This window comes from Lichenostomus cassidix, chromosome 15 (assembly GCF_008360975.1).
Source record: "Lichenostomus cassidix isolate B80296 chromosome 15, HeHo_3.0, whole genome shotgun sequence".
Lineage (NCBI taxonomy): Eukaryota > Metazoa > Chordata > Aves > Passeriformes > Meliphagidae > Lichenostomus > Lichenostomus cassidix.
The window spans coordinates 2886431-2904614 of NC_139496.1; the positions used below are offsets into that span (position 1 = coordinate 2886431).

Here is an 18184-nt window from a genome sequence, read left to right on the forward strand (position 1 = left end):
GTGCTGAAGGTACAATATAGTGTTGACAACCAGAAACCAACCTCCAATGCCAAGGGACCAGCTCGCTGGTCCTGTCTAATCTTTATGCTTCTTATGAGCAGAAAAATCCTTGGTTTGCAAAGCAGGATTTTTGGCAGAGCCTCAGGAAATCTGCCAGCCTCGCTAGCGGGTTAATTGTACCTAAAGACTGAGGCTTTGACTTGCATCCCAGTTAATCCCCCCGGAGCTCCCGGAGCTGGAAGCACGTATTCTTGTGCTACCCACAGGAGACTATTATGATATCCCCTGCTAACTGGGAGGGATGTGAATCCGAGCAGAAAGTCCTTGCTCAAGTGGAACTATTCCCGACATTCCCTGCACTTCAGAGCGAGGGTACGAACAAATGAAGAGACGCGTCCCGATCCCATCGCTCCCAGTGCCACCAGAGGGCACAGAAGAACAAAGGGAAACGAACCCGGACATGGCACACAGCTCTCCCCCACACCTCCTCACGCAGCACCTTCCCCAGCACAGGGGCCACCAGGAAATGCGTATCCCAAGGCATCCCGCTTTGCAGTGCTGTCTGCTTTCCCTCCTTCCCCCCTCGGCCAGGTCTCTGTCCCTCAGTGCCACCCTGGCTGTGCAGCAGGAGCCTTCTCAGTGGGGTCACAGCATCTCCTCCTTGTGGAGGTGTAAAACTGCCGTGCCTGACACGAACCTTCCCCTCCGGCCCCTCTGCAGCTCTGCAGCTTTATCATTTGATATAAAACTGCCAAACTGCAATAACCCACGTTAGGAGCTGTTTGCACACAACAAAAGGTGTGCAGAGCATGTCCACAGCAAGAGCCTGTGAAACCTCCTCAGCCTTAGTGCTAAAGAACTGGGCTGGAGAAAGGGGCTCGGCGAATCATGTGTTTTAGTGGCATTATAAAGAATCAATTGGTATCCTTACACCTACCCAAGCCATAATTTTTAGTGATTTTTAGAAGCTTCAGACAGTGTAAAGCACATAGAAAGAAAATCCTTATACAAAGAAACATTTTACTTCTAATTTTTTAAGCAGAATCCAAATGCATTAACCTGTTCTATAAGCATACTCCAGGTGGCTGAAAACACAGAGCACACAAATAACAATTATAGAAAGAAAAATAATACAAGGTCTAAGAAAAGTGGGATGGGATATAACTTTGGTGAAAATCTTACATTTTATTTATCTGTCAAATCTATTTTAAGACCATTAATTGTTTCCTAAAATGTCTCAACATAAAATATATCTAACAGTAACAATATAAAAATTATAACCTTTCTGCCTGCTGAAATCTCATAATCAGCCCATAATGAGGAAAACTTTGGCCTTGATTTCCCTCATATTTGGCAACTAGGAAATGGAAGAAGACCTTCAACTACTGTTCAGCTGCCAATTAACATGTGCACTATAATGTCCAACAATCCTGCAGCTCCCCTCTGGTCTAGAAGGGTATTTGAAGGTGTCAAAGGGTTGGCAACAAATCCCACTTCTTGTGCCCACACTTTTGAGGACATCTGAAGAAATACATAGCTATGATTAAACCAAACCTCCAAAACATGCTGATATTAGTATATATTTTTAGGTAAAGGCACTACACTTGAAGGTCATTTTGGACTAGGGTATATTATGACACTTAAGCATAACTACCATAAAATATTTAGGATTTTGGGTAGTATCACTCCAAAATAAGACAGCTTGTTTATAGTTTGGATGAGCTAAAGCTGAGGATGTTTATTGCAGAAACACAGTGTGACCATGGAGTGTTATTCTAAAATAGCTGCTTGATTTTCCCTCACGGACAATTCATCTTTAAATCCACCTGTAGACAGAGACTTTGAGATGCCCGTGGCCACATCAACACATCACTTCAATTTCACTTTCACATCCTGACATCATGGAAATACATTCTCCTGAGAGGCTGTATTTTTGTTGTAATGTTCATTCAAAGCTGATTTATCGCTGTTTATATCTGGGCCTGAACATGACTGTTTTTAGCAAAACTGTCCCAGTTTAACTAAGATTTTTTTTAAGAGTTTGCCTGTGTTAGGCAAAAGACAAACTTAAAGAGAGCTCAAACAGGAAGCTCAGCTCTAAAAATAGAACTGGTTCTACTTCCAAAATGGCAAGTCAGCGGACGTGCTAAACATAGGCAAGTGAGTGTTAAAACATTTCATTTTAACTTTTAGGAGAAAAAAAAAAGAGAGAGAGAAAGCATCAAATACCTTCTTTTTATTTATTTTATTGCACAGAAACCCTAATCACTCACCAGGCACTTCTGATGCACAGAGCCCCAATGGAAACTTACGACAGAGGTGGAAGGCTACATCCATCTCAGTTTAGCCCAGCACTGGTTAGTGCCGAGATCTAAACAAGCACCAAAAAAAAAAAACCCCAAAAAAAACCCCCCAAAAAGTGTATATATTCTTCCACCTTTCTACAAGGGAGAAAAACAGAGTGAGTTTTCTGCCAGTTTGACTTCCTGAACCACCTCACTACAAGAAAGAGGAAAGCCTGTGCCAGCACACAGGAGGAGTTGGGAGAGCAGTGCCAGAAGTGAGGGGAGAAGGAAGAGAATGAGCCGGACGCTCATTTAGACTTACTTAATTGGTATGGCAAAAAAGCAAATTGTTGGATGCAAGAAGTGGCACAAGGAACAGAGACACTTCCCCTGGTCACATAATAGGCAGCAGCAGCACAAGTAGAGGCCAGTTTAGATGACAGAGAGATGGTCTGGCACCAGAGCCTGGTACTGGCATTAGAGGGCGAAGTTTCTATTTCCAGTCTATCAGGAACACTGGGTAAGTTTTAACCTCTGTCTGCCCTAGGTCCTGGTTTCATGATACAAACTGTTCACCAATACTCAAGAAACTGATGAGGCTTAAATAATTTTTTTAAGCGGGGTCAGCTCCCTGCCTGCTTCCCAGCACAGCTCCACAAACATCAGGGCAAGGATGTGCAGCCAAGCACCAGCACAGTGGGAAATCCCACGGTGACACCAACACAGTCCCAGCTCCCTCCTGCTATTACAGACTGCGGCTTTTCTTCTTAAACAATAAGCTGTTTCAGAGGCACAAAACCAGTGAGTGTTAAATGAAGCAACATCCTCTGAAAATCTGCAACACAACACTTTAATAGGCAGAGATTTCCATTTGATTCATGCACTACTCCACCTTAACACTGGTGGATGCCAAAGTCCCAAAGGGTTCCTTCAGAGCTGCTAAAAACCACTTCAATTTTCAACAAATTAGAGCCCTCCGACTGTAGGAAAATCACTAATGGAATCTTCACTTGAAAAAAAATCCATTCAGAAACTCTGATGTTTAGTTACTAATTTTAATTCTGCCCAGGAGAGAACACAGTGCAGCTCCCCAACTTTGTAATTCTTCCTAGCCCTGAGCAAACATGGAACAGGTCAGAAATCACATTAGGCTGTCTGACTGCCATATGGGACTGGTGGTGTCCCACAAAGAAGGGTTAGATCCCATGGGAAACCAAAAAAACCCACCTGTCAGTCCTACTAGTCCTGTTTACAGCAAAGTGTGTTGATCTATCACTGTTGGTTCATGGTTGGCAAGAGTATCCTAAGAGCACTCACTCGAGTCTGGAAGCATTTATCTATACTTCCTCACAAGCTACTATGGAATTAGGGAGTAAAACGAGTTCTGTACAGTACAGCAGCCTCACCAAGGAAAGAGGGATACAGAGAAAACAGGAGAGGTCGCTCAAGGGAAAAGAAAGAAAGAAGTACAAAGACAAAAGGATGAGCCAATAAATCTTCAGTGCTGTACTTTGGAAAGAGAAACCGGCTAGACAGAATTGGAATCAATCACTTCAATAAATAGTATATTTTATTTTATTTTATTTTACTTTTATTGTCCAGATGTTCCCCAAATTTAAAAATAAATGCAGCAGCTAGAAGTCTGTCCAGCTCATGCCAACAGCACTTACAAACCCCTTTGTTGACAGACCATTGGTTTGACTCCATCTGAGCTTACAGGCACTGGGAAATTATAATTTTCAGCAGTAATATTTATTTGCTGATTTTAGCCCTGACTTAGCCCATTTCTCAGTTTAGACATGAAGCATGTAGACAGTCCCAATAGCATGATGGTGAGGAATTTGGAACTTGATTTTAAAAACAAAGCATTTTTTTAAAAGAGTATGAATTTTTAAAACAAGCTTTAGTCACAAAACAACGATGGAGGAAACAATTTATTTTTATGGACTGCATCTCAAACACATGTTCCTGTATAACATCTGAGACAAATCAGTGGGGCCTGACATAAGCTGCTTTCTGATTCTCCATTTTTCCCCTTGAAAAGGTTTGTAGGCAAGTACATAACTCAGCTCCTGAAAAGACAGGTTTTGGGTTTGTAGCCTCAGATCAATGGGAATAGCACTGATATGCAATTATTTTACAGTCACTTGTGAGGAATATCCAAGTTCAGCCTCCTGCAAGGAGCCATCTTTATCTCCTGCCTTCAAGGTGCTTTTGGATCCCTTGCTCCTCTCAGCTGTGGGAGACATGTAGGGCTCTTGTGGATCTGAGTGCCTTGATGAACTTAGGGTGTGACCTACAGGGTCCAAAGGCTGAGGTACCCACAGTCTGAATTCTCACAGCTTGAGGAACACGTTCACAAATTGGTATAAAACTACACAAACATTGGCCTTCCAAACTACAAGAACAACGAGGATGTTTCATTAACTCAGTTTTCTTAATATTCCAACAGTTCCCACTTACATGAAAAGGAAAAAAGCAGAACCCAGAGAGGAGGCCAGGCACAGGTCACACATTGGGGCACAAAAACCCCGTGAGAAACAAGAGGAGAAATCTTACAATGAATGGAAATATTTCATCCAAGTACCTCCCCTCCCATGAGATCAGTGATGACTCCTCTGCCCTAGAGGAGCCTGGTACAGTGTGTTTTGAAAAATGCATTATTTGGGTACCAGGAGCAGAGCACAGACATCCTTATCCCTGCACACAAGACTCCTGGAAACACAGCAGTTAATGACTCCTGACTCAGCTCTTCTGCTCTTCCCAACGAGGCATTCCCATTCACAGGACAAATCCCCACACCAGGGGAGAACCATACATCTTAATCAAGACTTAGATGCAAGTCTGGGGGCAGACTTTTGCACTTCCTTTGAGCAGCCAGTTTAATTTTGGGAAGTGCTCCTTACAACAGAGCCTCTCTAATGAGCTTCCCTCCTAACTCCTCTCGGTCTCCAATTTCACAACTTCCTTGAAACAAATGGAGCGTTGCTCTATAGAAAAAGCAACACTGGGTCCTATTCAGCAGAAATGATGGAAAGTTTTCTGAGCTGCAGTGTGTGGCTGCTTTGTCCTTCTTTTGTATCTACACAGCTAATTTTCTTTCACAGGATGGAGAACTGTACATTGATTAAGACAAAATTTCCCCTACTTGCCCACAGACCACACTACGAGCCTCTCGACTTGCTTTGTAGTTCAATGTGAATTCAACCATGATACAATTTTCAGAACAGATCAATTTGAGAGGAGCAGCAAACACGCAGGAGGAATGAACCAAAAAATCACTAGGAAGCAGCTACTCAAGGACACTTCTCTGGTTTGCTTTCAGCATTTTTGAGTAGCTGCTAACAAAAAGCTGAACATTTGCACAGCCAGCTCGGGGACCCTTGTGCTGACACACCACAAGAATGTATGCTAATGTAAAAGGAGTGTTTTACACAGTCTCTGCCCTCCCTCCTGCCTTTACCCACCTGACCTGCAGTCACCACCAGCACCAGTTTTCTCTTCCATGGAAACACTGCTTATGATTCTTGAATCAGTACTGAATGAAATTTATACATGTGTGTGTATACATCTATAAATGTGTGTGTATACATCTATAAATGTGTGTACAGCTTTTAATAGATATATAAAACACATTTTATAAAGCCAGAATAATCATTACCTACAATGTTTATATCTCTTTCTATTCCTTTTCCAATATCATCTACTCCCAGAAGCATGAATTTCGGGTGGTGCATGTCTCTCTGTGAAGTACCTGGCATACATATTCTTATTTTAGCTGGAATTCCTGGGGACTACAACAGTGTGTGTATTTAAGAGAACAAAAAATGGCTGGATGAAAGATGCAGAGCCTCACATAGCTTATGGCTGTTAGGTACATTTGATGGGCAGTCATCCTTTCTGTCCCAACTGAATTTAAATTATTTACACCACCCTGCTTACACTAACCAGTCAGGGAACTTGTTCTATCCCTCCACAGTCCCTGCGCAAGGAGGCCATTGCTTGGCACACTCACAACATCATTTATAGTTTACAGGAAAACTAGAAACTGAGACCCCCCAAATTCTGATTTTAGCAGATCATTTCACCTTTCAGCCTGGTTCCCATCTGGGAAAATAAGGCCACACTTTGCAGTGCACCACTGCACTGCAGAATTGCAGTTGCTCCTAGAATGAGTAAAATGATGCAATACCAAACTTCACAAACCTTGCTTAGGACTCTCCCTGTGAAAACAAAAAAAATCTAAACAGCCAGGGAGATACTCCTCTGCAGGTCTGATTTCATCCACTGATGTTAAAGAAGGCTCAGATCCTCACTTCAGTGCACTGTTATGCACTTGGTGAATAAACCATGAGCAGATGTGTAACAGCACACAGCATCTCCTTCAGAACTTGTCAGCAGCACGAGGAAAAGCTGACCTGCACTTGCACAGCCACCCCCTCCCTCTATTTATAGGGTTTTTCCCTTGAAAACATCAGGAATTTAATGATGTAATTTATTCTATTATCTTGCTCCACTGACACCATGATTATAAAGTCATAGTTGAGGCAGAGACCTTCACACATATTTCTTTAAACAGTCAATTTGCAACTGAAATTTTTGGCTCAGCTCCTGTTCTTTTGGTGTTTCTAATGAGAAGGCAAATCCCAGCAATAATAAAGTATTTCTTCAGCTACTCCCTCCAAAGAAAGCAACAGGATATGTAGAGCCTTGGTTTTCCTTTCACCCTTTGTCTTGAGATCAAAGCATGCTGCCAGGTCTTTAGGGATTTGACAGAATCACACGAACCAAATATTGAAATGATCTATTAAGTCCCATCTTGTGCATCATCTCCTTGGGCCAGATGAAGATTAGTCTTTGCAACAGTTACTGGAGCTTGCTCGTGTTTGCTCTTTACTGCCATACCTCAATGCACAAATTGTATCACAATGAAAAGCTATGTTGCTTTCAACTTTACTTGGATTCTTTATACAAGATGAAAACACCAAAGTCTTTCAATGCAGTTTGTGAACACAGCAACCAAACATTTCCTACCCTTGTGAGCATCATGGCCCAGTCCAGTCTACAGCATCAGATTTTAATAGCAAATTACATGACTGATGACACATCCTTTGCTGCTCCTACACTTTTTTTTAATGCTATAAATAAACCCTTAGTGAGTTAGTTAAATAAAATCAATCAGTGAGTTGATGTCAGTTGTTAGACCACCCCATGAATAGTCTAAGTCCTGTACTTGCACTGTTCCCACTGATACAATGCCTGGCTGGGCACGGTGAATTCCATAGGACAATGCTGCTGATCCTACAGAAGTGACCGCTGTGGTCACAACTTTAACCTCTTCAGCCCAGGGATCACAATAACCCAAAGTCTCTTTTCTTTCTTACAATCCTCAGCATATTTGAAATCTCCCCTTTTGCCACTCGCTGGGATTGCAAGCTCCACTTTGGGGGTGTACAACAAATCCCTACCCTGGCACACAAAGCTACACCAGCCTAGAGGGGGAGGAGGTGATGCACACCACAGACCCAGCACCACTTTCATTCATTTAGTGGTTTATTTAGTTTATTTAGGTATGAGTGTAAAAGCTGGGATTCAATAGCCTTAGACTGTGAGCATGTGGCAAGCAAACTGAAAAGAGGTCAGCTAAAAATTAAAAATAAAAGCAAATACAGCCAGACTGGCCATTATTGTTTAGAGAAAGATGCTGTGCTCCTGCAGGGCCTGCACACCTACCCAGGGAGCTCTTGGGCAAACTGGCACAACCCAGGGAGACAAAGGCAGTGCCAAGTCACAGGGGGAGGTTCAGGAAGATCTGAGGGATCTGCTAAAAAAATGCAGGGACAATGACATATCCACATCTCCAGTGACAGGGGGATATTAATAAGACAAGACTTTTCATGAGCTTTATTTGAACATTAGATAGTGAGTATAGCACATGTACTAACCTAAAACTAGAAAAAAATATTAGCAATGATATGCAATAGGAAGATGCTCAGCGTTTCCTGAAGTAATTAGTAGATCATTTTAAAATTTGGTACAGGGACAGGAATTCCCCCGTATGCTGTCAATGTCAATGTGGCTGTTCCATCCAGCACAAATTCCACAGTGAGAAAAACTATTTGCCATAAGAACCATGATTTTTCAGGTACAACTCACAGTCCATTTCCCAAATATTTTAGATCTTTTGAATCAAAGTTTCCACCTGTGATGCCAAAAGCCATCAACTGTATTATAAAAAGGGCAGGTGACAATGTTCTGGACCACATTACAGACTCAGTATAATGATTCCAAAGGGAGTTTGCCCAAACATGATAAAAATAGGACCCATGATGTAGTATCTGGCCAAGAGCATGTACAGGGATTACTGATCCAGCTGTGATCCTGCACACTTTTACATTAAACTTAATCTCAGAGTTAATTACAGGTGTTATTTCTGCTCCATTGTTTCATAAATGTAATTTTATTTGTAAATATCCTCCTGCTTTGCTGGCCATGTACACAGGAATCTCCACCCCCTAATACTTCAAAGGACATCAGTCTTGAGGAAATGCAACTCCCACACTTTGACTGTTATACAGGAAAAACACTGTTGTTATGCAACACTATGCTGCTCCAAAACATCTCAGCATCAGACCCTCAGCTCCAGCAGCCTCAGAGACAAGAATGGCAGTTTATCAGACATGGAACAAGTTCACAGAAAACTGCAACAGGGTCCAGATAATTGCAAGGTTTATGCACAAGGTTACTCCACAGCAAAAAGGATTTTTTTTTTTTACACATGCAAATGTGTACATGCAGGTATTTGGGAAATTCATAAAATTCTGGACTTTATTTTCTAATTTAATGTAGATTGACCACCAAATAGCACTTCCCACACTACTTCCTAAACATTTTCTGCCAGAGATTTGGGGCTTTTTATCCTGAATTTATAAATGGTCATAAATTAAGCAACATTGCTGAGTTGTTTGTGAAGGAAGGTTATCAGAGATAACCCCTCTCTCACTGATAACCTCAAGTGAACAGAAATGAGGCACAAGTTCCTCTCCTTTGTTTTTCTTAGCTACATCTTTTCCAGACTTGATATTCCTATTGACTATAAAACTCGAAGAGTAAAATTTTTTTAAATTGGTCTTTCAGAATGCAGCATTTGAGCTATTTTTAAAGATTAACTCCTGCCAAAACACAGATAAATAAACCCAGTAAATTCTAACTAGCAGGAATGCAGTTAAAAGTCTCCATGAAGGAATGCAACCACACATCCAACACCCAGCTTGCTCCACAGCAGTGACTTCATGGAGTAGAGGATCACTATTCAGCAACAATTTCAGATAACAATAAATAAAACACCCATCTGCCATAAAAACAGATTTCAAAGAAACATACAGTATAATCTCCTACTCAAAATGTAGCTTTTCTTAGAGTTAAAAAACATTTATTTTGCTAAGATTGCTAGGAAACATTTGATGACAGTCACCACTTCTCTGGTTTGTGTCTCATCAAAAGCCAGGCATTTTGCAAGGCTTTGTGTTCAGCCTCTCTTCACAACCTTCCCTCAAAGCACTGACCTGGCCTGACACTGATAAATACTGTGGGGAGAACACAGGCAAAAGGTGATACAGCTCCAGTCACACCTTTTACAAACAGATGCTCTACAACAGATTAAGAAAAAAAAATAGGAACTCAATCAATAGAGCTGCTGCTTTCCAGGATCACAAAAGTGTTTGTAGGACACCTGTTAAGAGCAAAAGCATTCCCTCCCTTCCAAATGGCCAATTATCCAGTATGAGATCGGAGTCTGGTCAGCACAACTACTAATTAGGGTTCTCCCAGCCTTTTTAATTTACAAATTGCTTCTTCATGCCTTCTGCTAGATTCTGAGAGTTATCACAAATGTCTACAAACACAACTGGACAAGTATTTAAAAGCAATTCTGTTCTGTATAGAGTTAATCCAGTGCATTCAAAATAACTTACCCACTAATAGCTTCACATCTCTGACGGTGAAATCCGGGTCAGGCATTCTGTAATTAGCCAAGAAAGCAATGTTAAATACTGTCAAGATAAGTCTGGGTACACTCTCGTTACCATAATAAAAGAGAAATAAATGTAAAGTGTTCTTTGTCCCCAGTGCAGGAGGTAGAATCAAGCAAGGCCTCTCTGAAGTGTGGACAGTGCAAGTTTTAATGACACACATGACATCTTTGCATTGGCAAGTGTACAACAGTTTCTTTACTCACAATGAAAGAGTGTCTTTTCAAGCACTATTTATCAGCACTAGAGTGGGAGAGAAGGGAAGGGGTTGGGAGTGATTTCAATAAAATCCTAAACCTTTATAGCTTGTTAAGCAACTAACTCATAGTGGTTTGCATCATGGTGCATCATGTCTATTCCCCAAGGTGAGCATTATCACACTTGCCAAAGTGAGGAACACAGCAGTAAAACAACCTGCTCAAATTCACACTATCACACGTTGCATTCATGGCTTGGAAATAAAATATATTAGAAAATAATTAATTAAAGCCCCTTTGTTTTAATGACTGTTCAAAACTTCCTCATCTGGCAGAAGGCAACCCAACTGTATTTGGTGGGTTGGGAAATTGTTCAATTCAATTTGGGCTAATTCAGAGCTAAATTAAATGGTAGCATAATTGGTTCAGGGATGCTGATGTATTTACAGGATCACTTCTAACACAGGCAATGTTTTCGGGCTTAATGTAATTAGAGAGTAGCCTGGTACAGCAAGTGAACAAGTTCTACACATCAGGGAGAGAGTAAAATTCTGCAGCATACAAACTCGATGGAAAAACAAAACAAAAACAGTAGCGGGGTTTTAAGGGTGATTGACTTCATTTTACTGACAATACTTCACACTTCACATTGCACAAAAGCTGACTAAGGAATTCTAATGAAAAACAGCCCAGTGGGACCTGCCAGCTCCATGATCTGCCTCTCCTGTGCTGCCCCATGATGAAGATAAACAGCTTGCTTCTGGACTTTTGACATAATTTAGTTGAAAATCAGAACAATCCAGCAAACATTCAGAGCAATAAATTTTACTATTTGGAAAAACTAAAACATAAAAAATGCATTTATTGGCATGCACATATCTTGAGAACTATTTGCCAAATTCTGCTTGTCCACTTTCTTTTACCCTTATCACCTTCCTGTGGTGGGATGCCGAGGCTGGACAGTATCTTTTGTTAGTTCTCTGCCAACCCTCACATCTTTGCATTTGGCTGTGAGGGCCTCACAGCTTAGGAATTCACTCCCTCACTGGAATGAAACAGCCTGAATCTACTGACCTTCAGGGTTCATTCAGAGCTCATCTTTTCTTTCCAAGCACTAGAAACTCAGAAGTAGAGGAAAGAGGAACTATTTGTGGGTGACAAGAACATGCAAGGCATGTTTGTAAATGACACAGCTTGCTTGTATTTGGTGTCAGAAATGTCCAACAATTAGATAGGCAATCTTTTTCATATTTGTGTAAATCAAAATAAAAATCAACCACAAAGACAAAGAACAACCCTAGCCCAGATGGATATGAGCAATTCCATTGTTTCTGAGAGCTTCAGCAGCAGTCAAAAATAAACATTACTGAAACTTGAAGAATACAATCCTCGCAAACAATAAACATGTTTAGCTCTTTGGAGTGTACACCTGGCAGATTCTTGGGTTTTTTTCTCTGCAGTCTAAGGATGTGTGATATCTTAAAAAGGATTTTTTTCACTAAGTGAAAAAAATCAGGCCTGAAAACAGCAGGTTTCAAGAATTCATTTTGTAGTTGGGTAGCCTTGGGAGGTCCAGCTTTAATTCCAACCCATTCTGTAGCAATTGATGACTGCACTTCTTCAGCTCCAGCCCCACCAGCATAACAGCCACACTCCCTCTTATACAACTAGGGCTGGTTTGTTACAGAACTATTATAGCAAAAAAAAAAAAAAAAAACAACAAAAAACCTTGAATGTCACCAGTCATTTGTTTTTCTGTATATAAATCCAGAATAGCAGCAATGCAAGAACTGTGCCGAAATGTTTTTCCTTAATGTTATGCAATTTTCAGACAAATGTATCTTGTGTAAAACCATCATGAATGCTTCTAATGATTTCAAATATAATTAAAAGTAAGTGAAGAATAGTACAGTAGGGTGACTTAACTCCAAAATGTAACTGACTATATTTGAGATTTTCAGCAGTCTGTAATACACAAGTCATGTTGCTTGTTTCCTCAGCCAGAAGAGAAATGCAAACACCTCAGTGTGCACTGGGTGCATTTTAGTAAATGTTAAAGATTTCCTAGAGAATCTATTCAAATGCTATTGAGGATGAGCTCTGGCCAGCACAGGTATCTGATTAACCACAATACAATGCAAGATGACTGCTGTTCAGATAAGAGATAACACCTCTCCAAAGGGCATTGTCTCCCCAAGTTACAATCCTGGAAACAGCCCTCCAAAGAAAACAGCTTCTCTTCTGCTAAGAGGTCATAGGTGGGCTGTCCTGCTTTCAGATATACACATAGCAGCTCATGATGGTCAGAAGCACAGAGGAAATCAATTTTCAGGGTTTCATTGTAAGGACTTTTCCTCATTCCTCTCATTCCTTGCTATTTCAGAGTACCTCCAAGCACAGTAACCAAACTGTTCAGCTCTGTACATCTGCCAGGCACAGACATGCAGGTTGACTGCTCAGCACAAGCAGAAGTGGAAGCATGTATCAGCAGTTATTCAAAACATCAGAAGTCAAAAAATCATATCATGTATTTTGTAGACCACTGTAGCTCAAAGGTCACCCTACTTATATGTGGATCACCCAATCTATCATATCATGATGTTCACAGCCTCCTGTGATCTGAAGCCCAGGAATGTTTGTGTCTGTGGGATGAGCTCTCATTTCCACACTTCTCTGCTGCTGGAGCATGAGCTAAACAGGTACCAATTGATGCAGCAGGAGCCAAAACATCTCCCCAATTTTCTTCTTGAACTAAGGGGAATTTCATGTGAACTTCCTCAAATATGGGAGGAGGATGTGGCTGCTGGGAAAGTGCTGCAGTATCTCTGGCTCCTAAACATTCCCCAGCCTCACAGAAAAGCTGATGGCTTCTTCAAGAAGAAATTCTTGATGCTTTTACCTCTCCCCTTTAGGAGCAGCAGTTGAAAACCAATGCATACAGAGAGAGCCTACTGAGCACTTCTTGTTCAGAGTTCAACATATAAAATTATTTTACCACATCACCAGAAGCATCACAGCATTTCCTGTGTGCAGTTATAGCAAAAGGATACATATCTTGTCAAGTACCCCAAACACTGCTTCTTCTGTTTCTTTCTCTAAATTATATAAGAGTGGCTTGATACATTTTAATTAATAACTGGGACTCCTCAGTCCCCTAAACTGTGAGGTGTTCCACAGTTGGAAACTGAGGTGGAACTGTGCAAAGTAATGATGCTTTCAAAAATTTTTCTTTCTTTCAACTGTAGTCAGTTACACAATCCTAATTTCCAAAAGTATCAAGGAACATTCATCTAAACTATGGATTATATGGCTGATAAAGTTAATGCTTTTAATACTTCTCTGTTAGACACTGTCACTTTCACAAACAAAGTTGCTGGATTCTCTTATTAAAATACCAAATCCTTTATGACTGGATATTAACAAAATGCAACCTCAAAAAGGCTCCAGTAATCCCATATTTAACTAGACATTATTAAATATTTACAAAGCTGTAACATTCTGAAGAGACATAATTATAATGGAAAATGACAGGCATCATTAGAATTGCACCTGCAATGAAGGAAAGAATTGAGAAGTCAAAAATTAAAGGGAGTCTGTTCTGTCATTACAGCATGGATTGGGTGCAAAACCGTTTGGATTTCATTCCTAACTTTCATTGCTGACTTATTTTTGACTGTATGCACTTAACTTTTATAGACCTCATTATCTGCTTGTTTATAAGCGGAAAATAATCATTCCTCCTCTCAAGGGTGCTGACAGTCTTACTAATTGCAATCCATTTTGAGATCATCAAAAGAAATATCAGATACAAGTGGAAAGCATAATGGTTATTTCATAAAAGCATTTATTAATCACCAAAATTTGGTTTTAACTTACTTAATTCCCAGTCCATCCTTATTTCTGAAGATGAGGGGAACTCTGAGAGCTTCTCTTTGCACATACTCAAAAGTAAAATCTGTGAAAAAGAATAAGAACAACATCCAAAAGCAATTACAATGGTGTTGGCACCTCATGTTACATTTTCTCAGACTCTCCCCATTTCCCTTTTCTCACCAAAGAACTCCCTATCACCTAAAGAGAAATAGAAAGAGAATGCATATTTTAGATCCAAACCGGAAACCCAATGACAGACAATGCTCTCCCAGCTGCTCCCTATTTTTCCTGTTCACTGATGCACATAAAATAGAAGCCAGTCAGTTTGTCAATTAAGGTCTGTGTTGAAACACCCAGGCTGTAATGAAATACCAAATTAACAGTTAAAAGATAATCCTGACTAAATTACTGCAAATCAGTTTGGTATTTCTGGGGCAAATGTGTACTTTAAAGTGTATGTGTAAGTGTAGTTATTTTAAGTTACACATTTCTATATAGAAAAACACAAGTTTTCTTGTGAGCATTATCTGGTTCTAGCAGAAAGCCCTGATTCTGTGAACACATCATTTTCTTTTTATGTGGGGGTTACTGTTGCCTTTAACAGAACAATTTTCTTTTAATTAATCAGAAATGTAACTCCAGGAGTTGATAGTCAGATTTTATACAGCTCCTGGCATTTAGGAAGTCTGTGAAAAGTGAAGTGTGCGGAGTCACAACATAATACACAATCAAAATGAAAATTAAACATAAATTTGTCACGTTAACAGTGGACAGCATTACCGTGTTGCTCCTCTCTGAGGGTTACACAGGACTGGCCTTTCCTGGGGATTTCTCTATGCACTGTCTGACACAATAGCAGTGATTTGGGGATTAGAGAGGAAGTTACAAGGCAGCGATTTGGGTGAGCCATGGCTACAAAACCTCACGCTCTGTTTGGAGCCTTCTGCCACAGAGGGCAGAGGAATTCCTGCAGCAGCCATGGACTGTTTCTATGGTTCTGCTATTCCCTTTTTTACAGGAAAAAATTACTTTTCTAAAGCGTCCATACACCGCCTTAAAATGGAAAGCATTGCTTGACCCTGGAGCACTACAAAATGCACTGTACCTCCAAACTTGGTGTACACTCCCTGCATTACATTCAGGTACACACAAGCAGTTTAACTCCAAGATCCATCCAGCTGTCCATGCTTCCTGGGAGAGCGTGAGCATCTCAGCCAGAGCTTGTATTCCTGATGTTTCTCTGCTCTAAAACCCACACTGAAAGTAAGAGGGGACCCAGAGGCCAAGCTCCCACGCCTGCACATGTGCCTCCCTCTATTTTTACAACTTCTGCTTTGCTGTATTCAGTTAGTAATTATGACAAGTAGGGATATAATGTTCCTACTTAGCAGTTACCAAGTCAGAGCACCGTAATTATCCATTTACAGAAACATTAAAACTACAGAAACTTTATTGCCACTCGTCTCAAAATAAGTGTCATGAATACTCCATTGAACTAAGGTTACCAAGTAAATATTTCTGTACTAGAGAAGTCATCCTTTCCCAAAGGCATTCCCATTAAAGCTATTGCCTTTAGGTAAGCAAATAAATAAACCACAGAGACTTTTTACGGACACTGATCCAAGTCAGAAAGTCAACAAACATCAGGAATAATATTGGTGGAAGAAGCAGAGGAAGCTATATAGCCTTGCAGACTAGAGAACAAGTAGCTATGACAAACTGCATTCAAGCCAAAACTCACACCAATGCAAGAGTTATCATTAAAAGCAAGAACATGGGAAATGAAAAAAAATAAATATATCACTCAACTAATTCCATGCGTTCATATAAACCAACTGTTTTATTCTTACATACTACTGTCATTGTATTGCCCAGATTCAACTTAACTTTTGGATTTATAGAGAAAAAAAGTAAACCAGTAGTACAAATAAAACCAGAGCAAATAGCAAGGCAGACCCTTTCTTCCTAATGCCCCAACAAAGCATTTAAATCCCTTGTGGGGTTGAACAAAGCCGACACAGACCACAACAAAATAACAAAAGACACTCATTTATTTTCAAGTTCCCTAGAAAGGAGAGAGCTGCCCAAAGATTTTGGATTTGCCAAGCCAGGGAAGTTGTGGATTGTACTATCCGTAGCATGGAGCAGTGGCAACTACTGGAGTGTTTGGAAGCTGAGGGTAGAATGCAATCATTTTCTGGAAAATTAATTAACATTTTCCAGCTAAAAAATAGTTGCTTGTGTTTTCTTTGAAGGAAGAAAGGTCAGGGTTGAGCTTATCTCCTAAACAAATACCTTCCTAAGTAAGATAGGTATTTAATTTCTCCACCACATCAACTTTTCTTAGAGGAGCTTAAAATGCTCCTGCAAAACTAAGCCTAGGGGAGAAAAGGAAGTTTTCTAAACTCGATTAGTGGCTCCACACAGTTAGAGCAATTTCAGGAGGATTAGAGCCAAAACTTCTCTTTCCTGAGAAAGCCATCCTAAACAGGCATCCTCAGTCAGGCCGAGTTTTGGTGATAGCCATCTGGGATTAGGGATCCATGTCAACACCACAGCGGCAAATAAAGGTGACCTGCAACCTCCCCCCCGGCCCGTTTGATTCCAGGGCAAACTCTCCCGTTTCCCTTCCTGCCGGGCAGCTGTGCGGCAGAGCTGGGCTGTCTGGCTCTGCTTACCGCTCCGGAATTCAAGTCACCTAAGCAAAGCAAGTAACTTTGGGGAGGGGAGCGCTGTAATTTAATATATGATAGACACACAAAGAAGTTATTGACTTTAAAGTCTCCCAGCCTGGCGAACAGGCTCATCAATCGCACAGTTTTTGCAAAAGGGGTCCTGGATTCAAGAGGGGGCGGAGGGGGAGCAGGAATCACCTCTGGCTAAGTGGGGGCTGGGGTTTCGGCCTCTCCGTGCCAGGACCTAATTCCTGAACATCCCAGTGCTGCGCTGGGGTCACGGTGGCGGGGCACGGCGGGGGGAGCGCTGGGCGCTGCCATGGATCACCGCGCTCATCCTAGCACATCAGCGGAGCAAAAGCCGCCCTCCGGGTGCGGGGGGGACGGGCCGGCGCAGCCCCCCCGGGGCGGGACAGGCTACAGGGCCCCACCAGCAGCCGCCCCCCTGCTCCCCTCGGGCCAGCGGCGTCACCGGATCCCCGGGCAGGGGCGCGGGCGCGAAATCCGAAGCCGGCGCGGAGCCGCACGTGGAGGCGGCGGCGAGAGCGGCCGGACAGCCCCCGGCCCGGCAGTGTTACCTTTGCCGTCCATGGCATGCACGAAATCCCCGTGATACATTTTACTCTTTAATTTCTCTTCCAAATTGAAACTCCTGATGCTGACAATTTCCTCCACGTCTGAGAGGTCCTCGTTCTCATCGTACCGCATTCGGCCGATGCAGCGCTAGAAAAGACACATAAAACAAAATAAAACACATTGTCCGGAAAAGAAAAAATCGAGGAAAGCACATGGATCGGGCACAAAGGTTTGATAAACACATTCTGGGGGAAATAATTAAGATGGCAAGGTACAAACTGAACAAAACCTGAACCCAAACAAGCTCCAATACAGCTGCATGCACCTTTTCCATCCCGTGACACGAAACTCGGCAGGAATAACAGGTGCTTTGCTCCAGGAAAACTCAAACTTGGGTTGCTGAGCAGGGGCTGGCGCTGGAAGGCGAGCGGGGGACACGTAACTCACTGACAATTCACAAGCTACAGCACCGATGCGTTTTGCAATCCCGTAAAAAACCGTGAACGGCGGCCAACGCTCGTTAGCGACAGGGTCATTTTTGGTTTTTT

At 41.6% G+C, this 18184-nt stretch overlaps 1 protein-coding gene across 4 annotated transcripts in view; it reads right to left on the reverse strand.

Annotated features, from left to right (window-relative positions):
• KDM2B (lysine demethylase 2B) overlaps window positions 1–18184 on the reverse strand; it is a 111436-nt gene that overhangs the window by 86080 nt on the left and 7172 nt on the right. For 3 of the 4 annotated variants that reach the window (XM_085075482.1, XM_085075481.1, XM_085075480.1), the window contains 3 exons: window positions 17639–17783; window positions 14389–14467; window positions 10259–10305 (listed from right to left, as the gene is read on the reverse strand). In XM_085075482.1, the coding sequence (XP_084931608.1) occupies window positions 10259–10305; window positions 14389–14467; window positions 17639–17783 (271 nt within the window). Of the gene's footprint in view, window positions 1–10258; window positions 10306–14388; window positions 14468–17638; window positions 17784–17961; window positions 18123–18184 lie in introns of those variants that run through there. The other variant, XM_085075483.1, reaches the window with a different exon arrangement.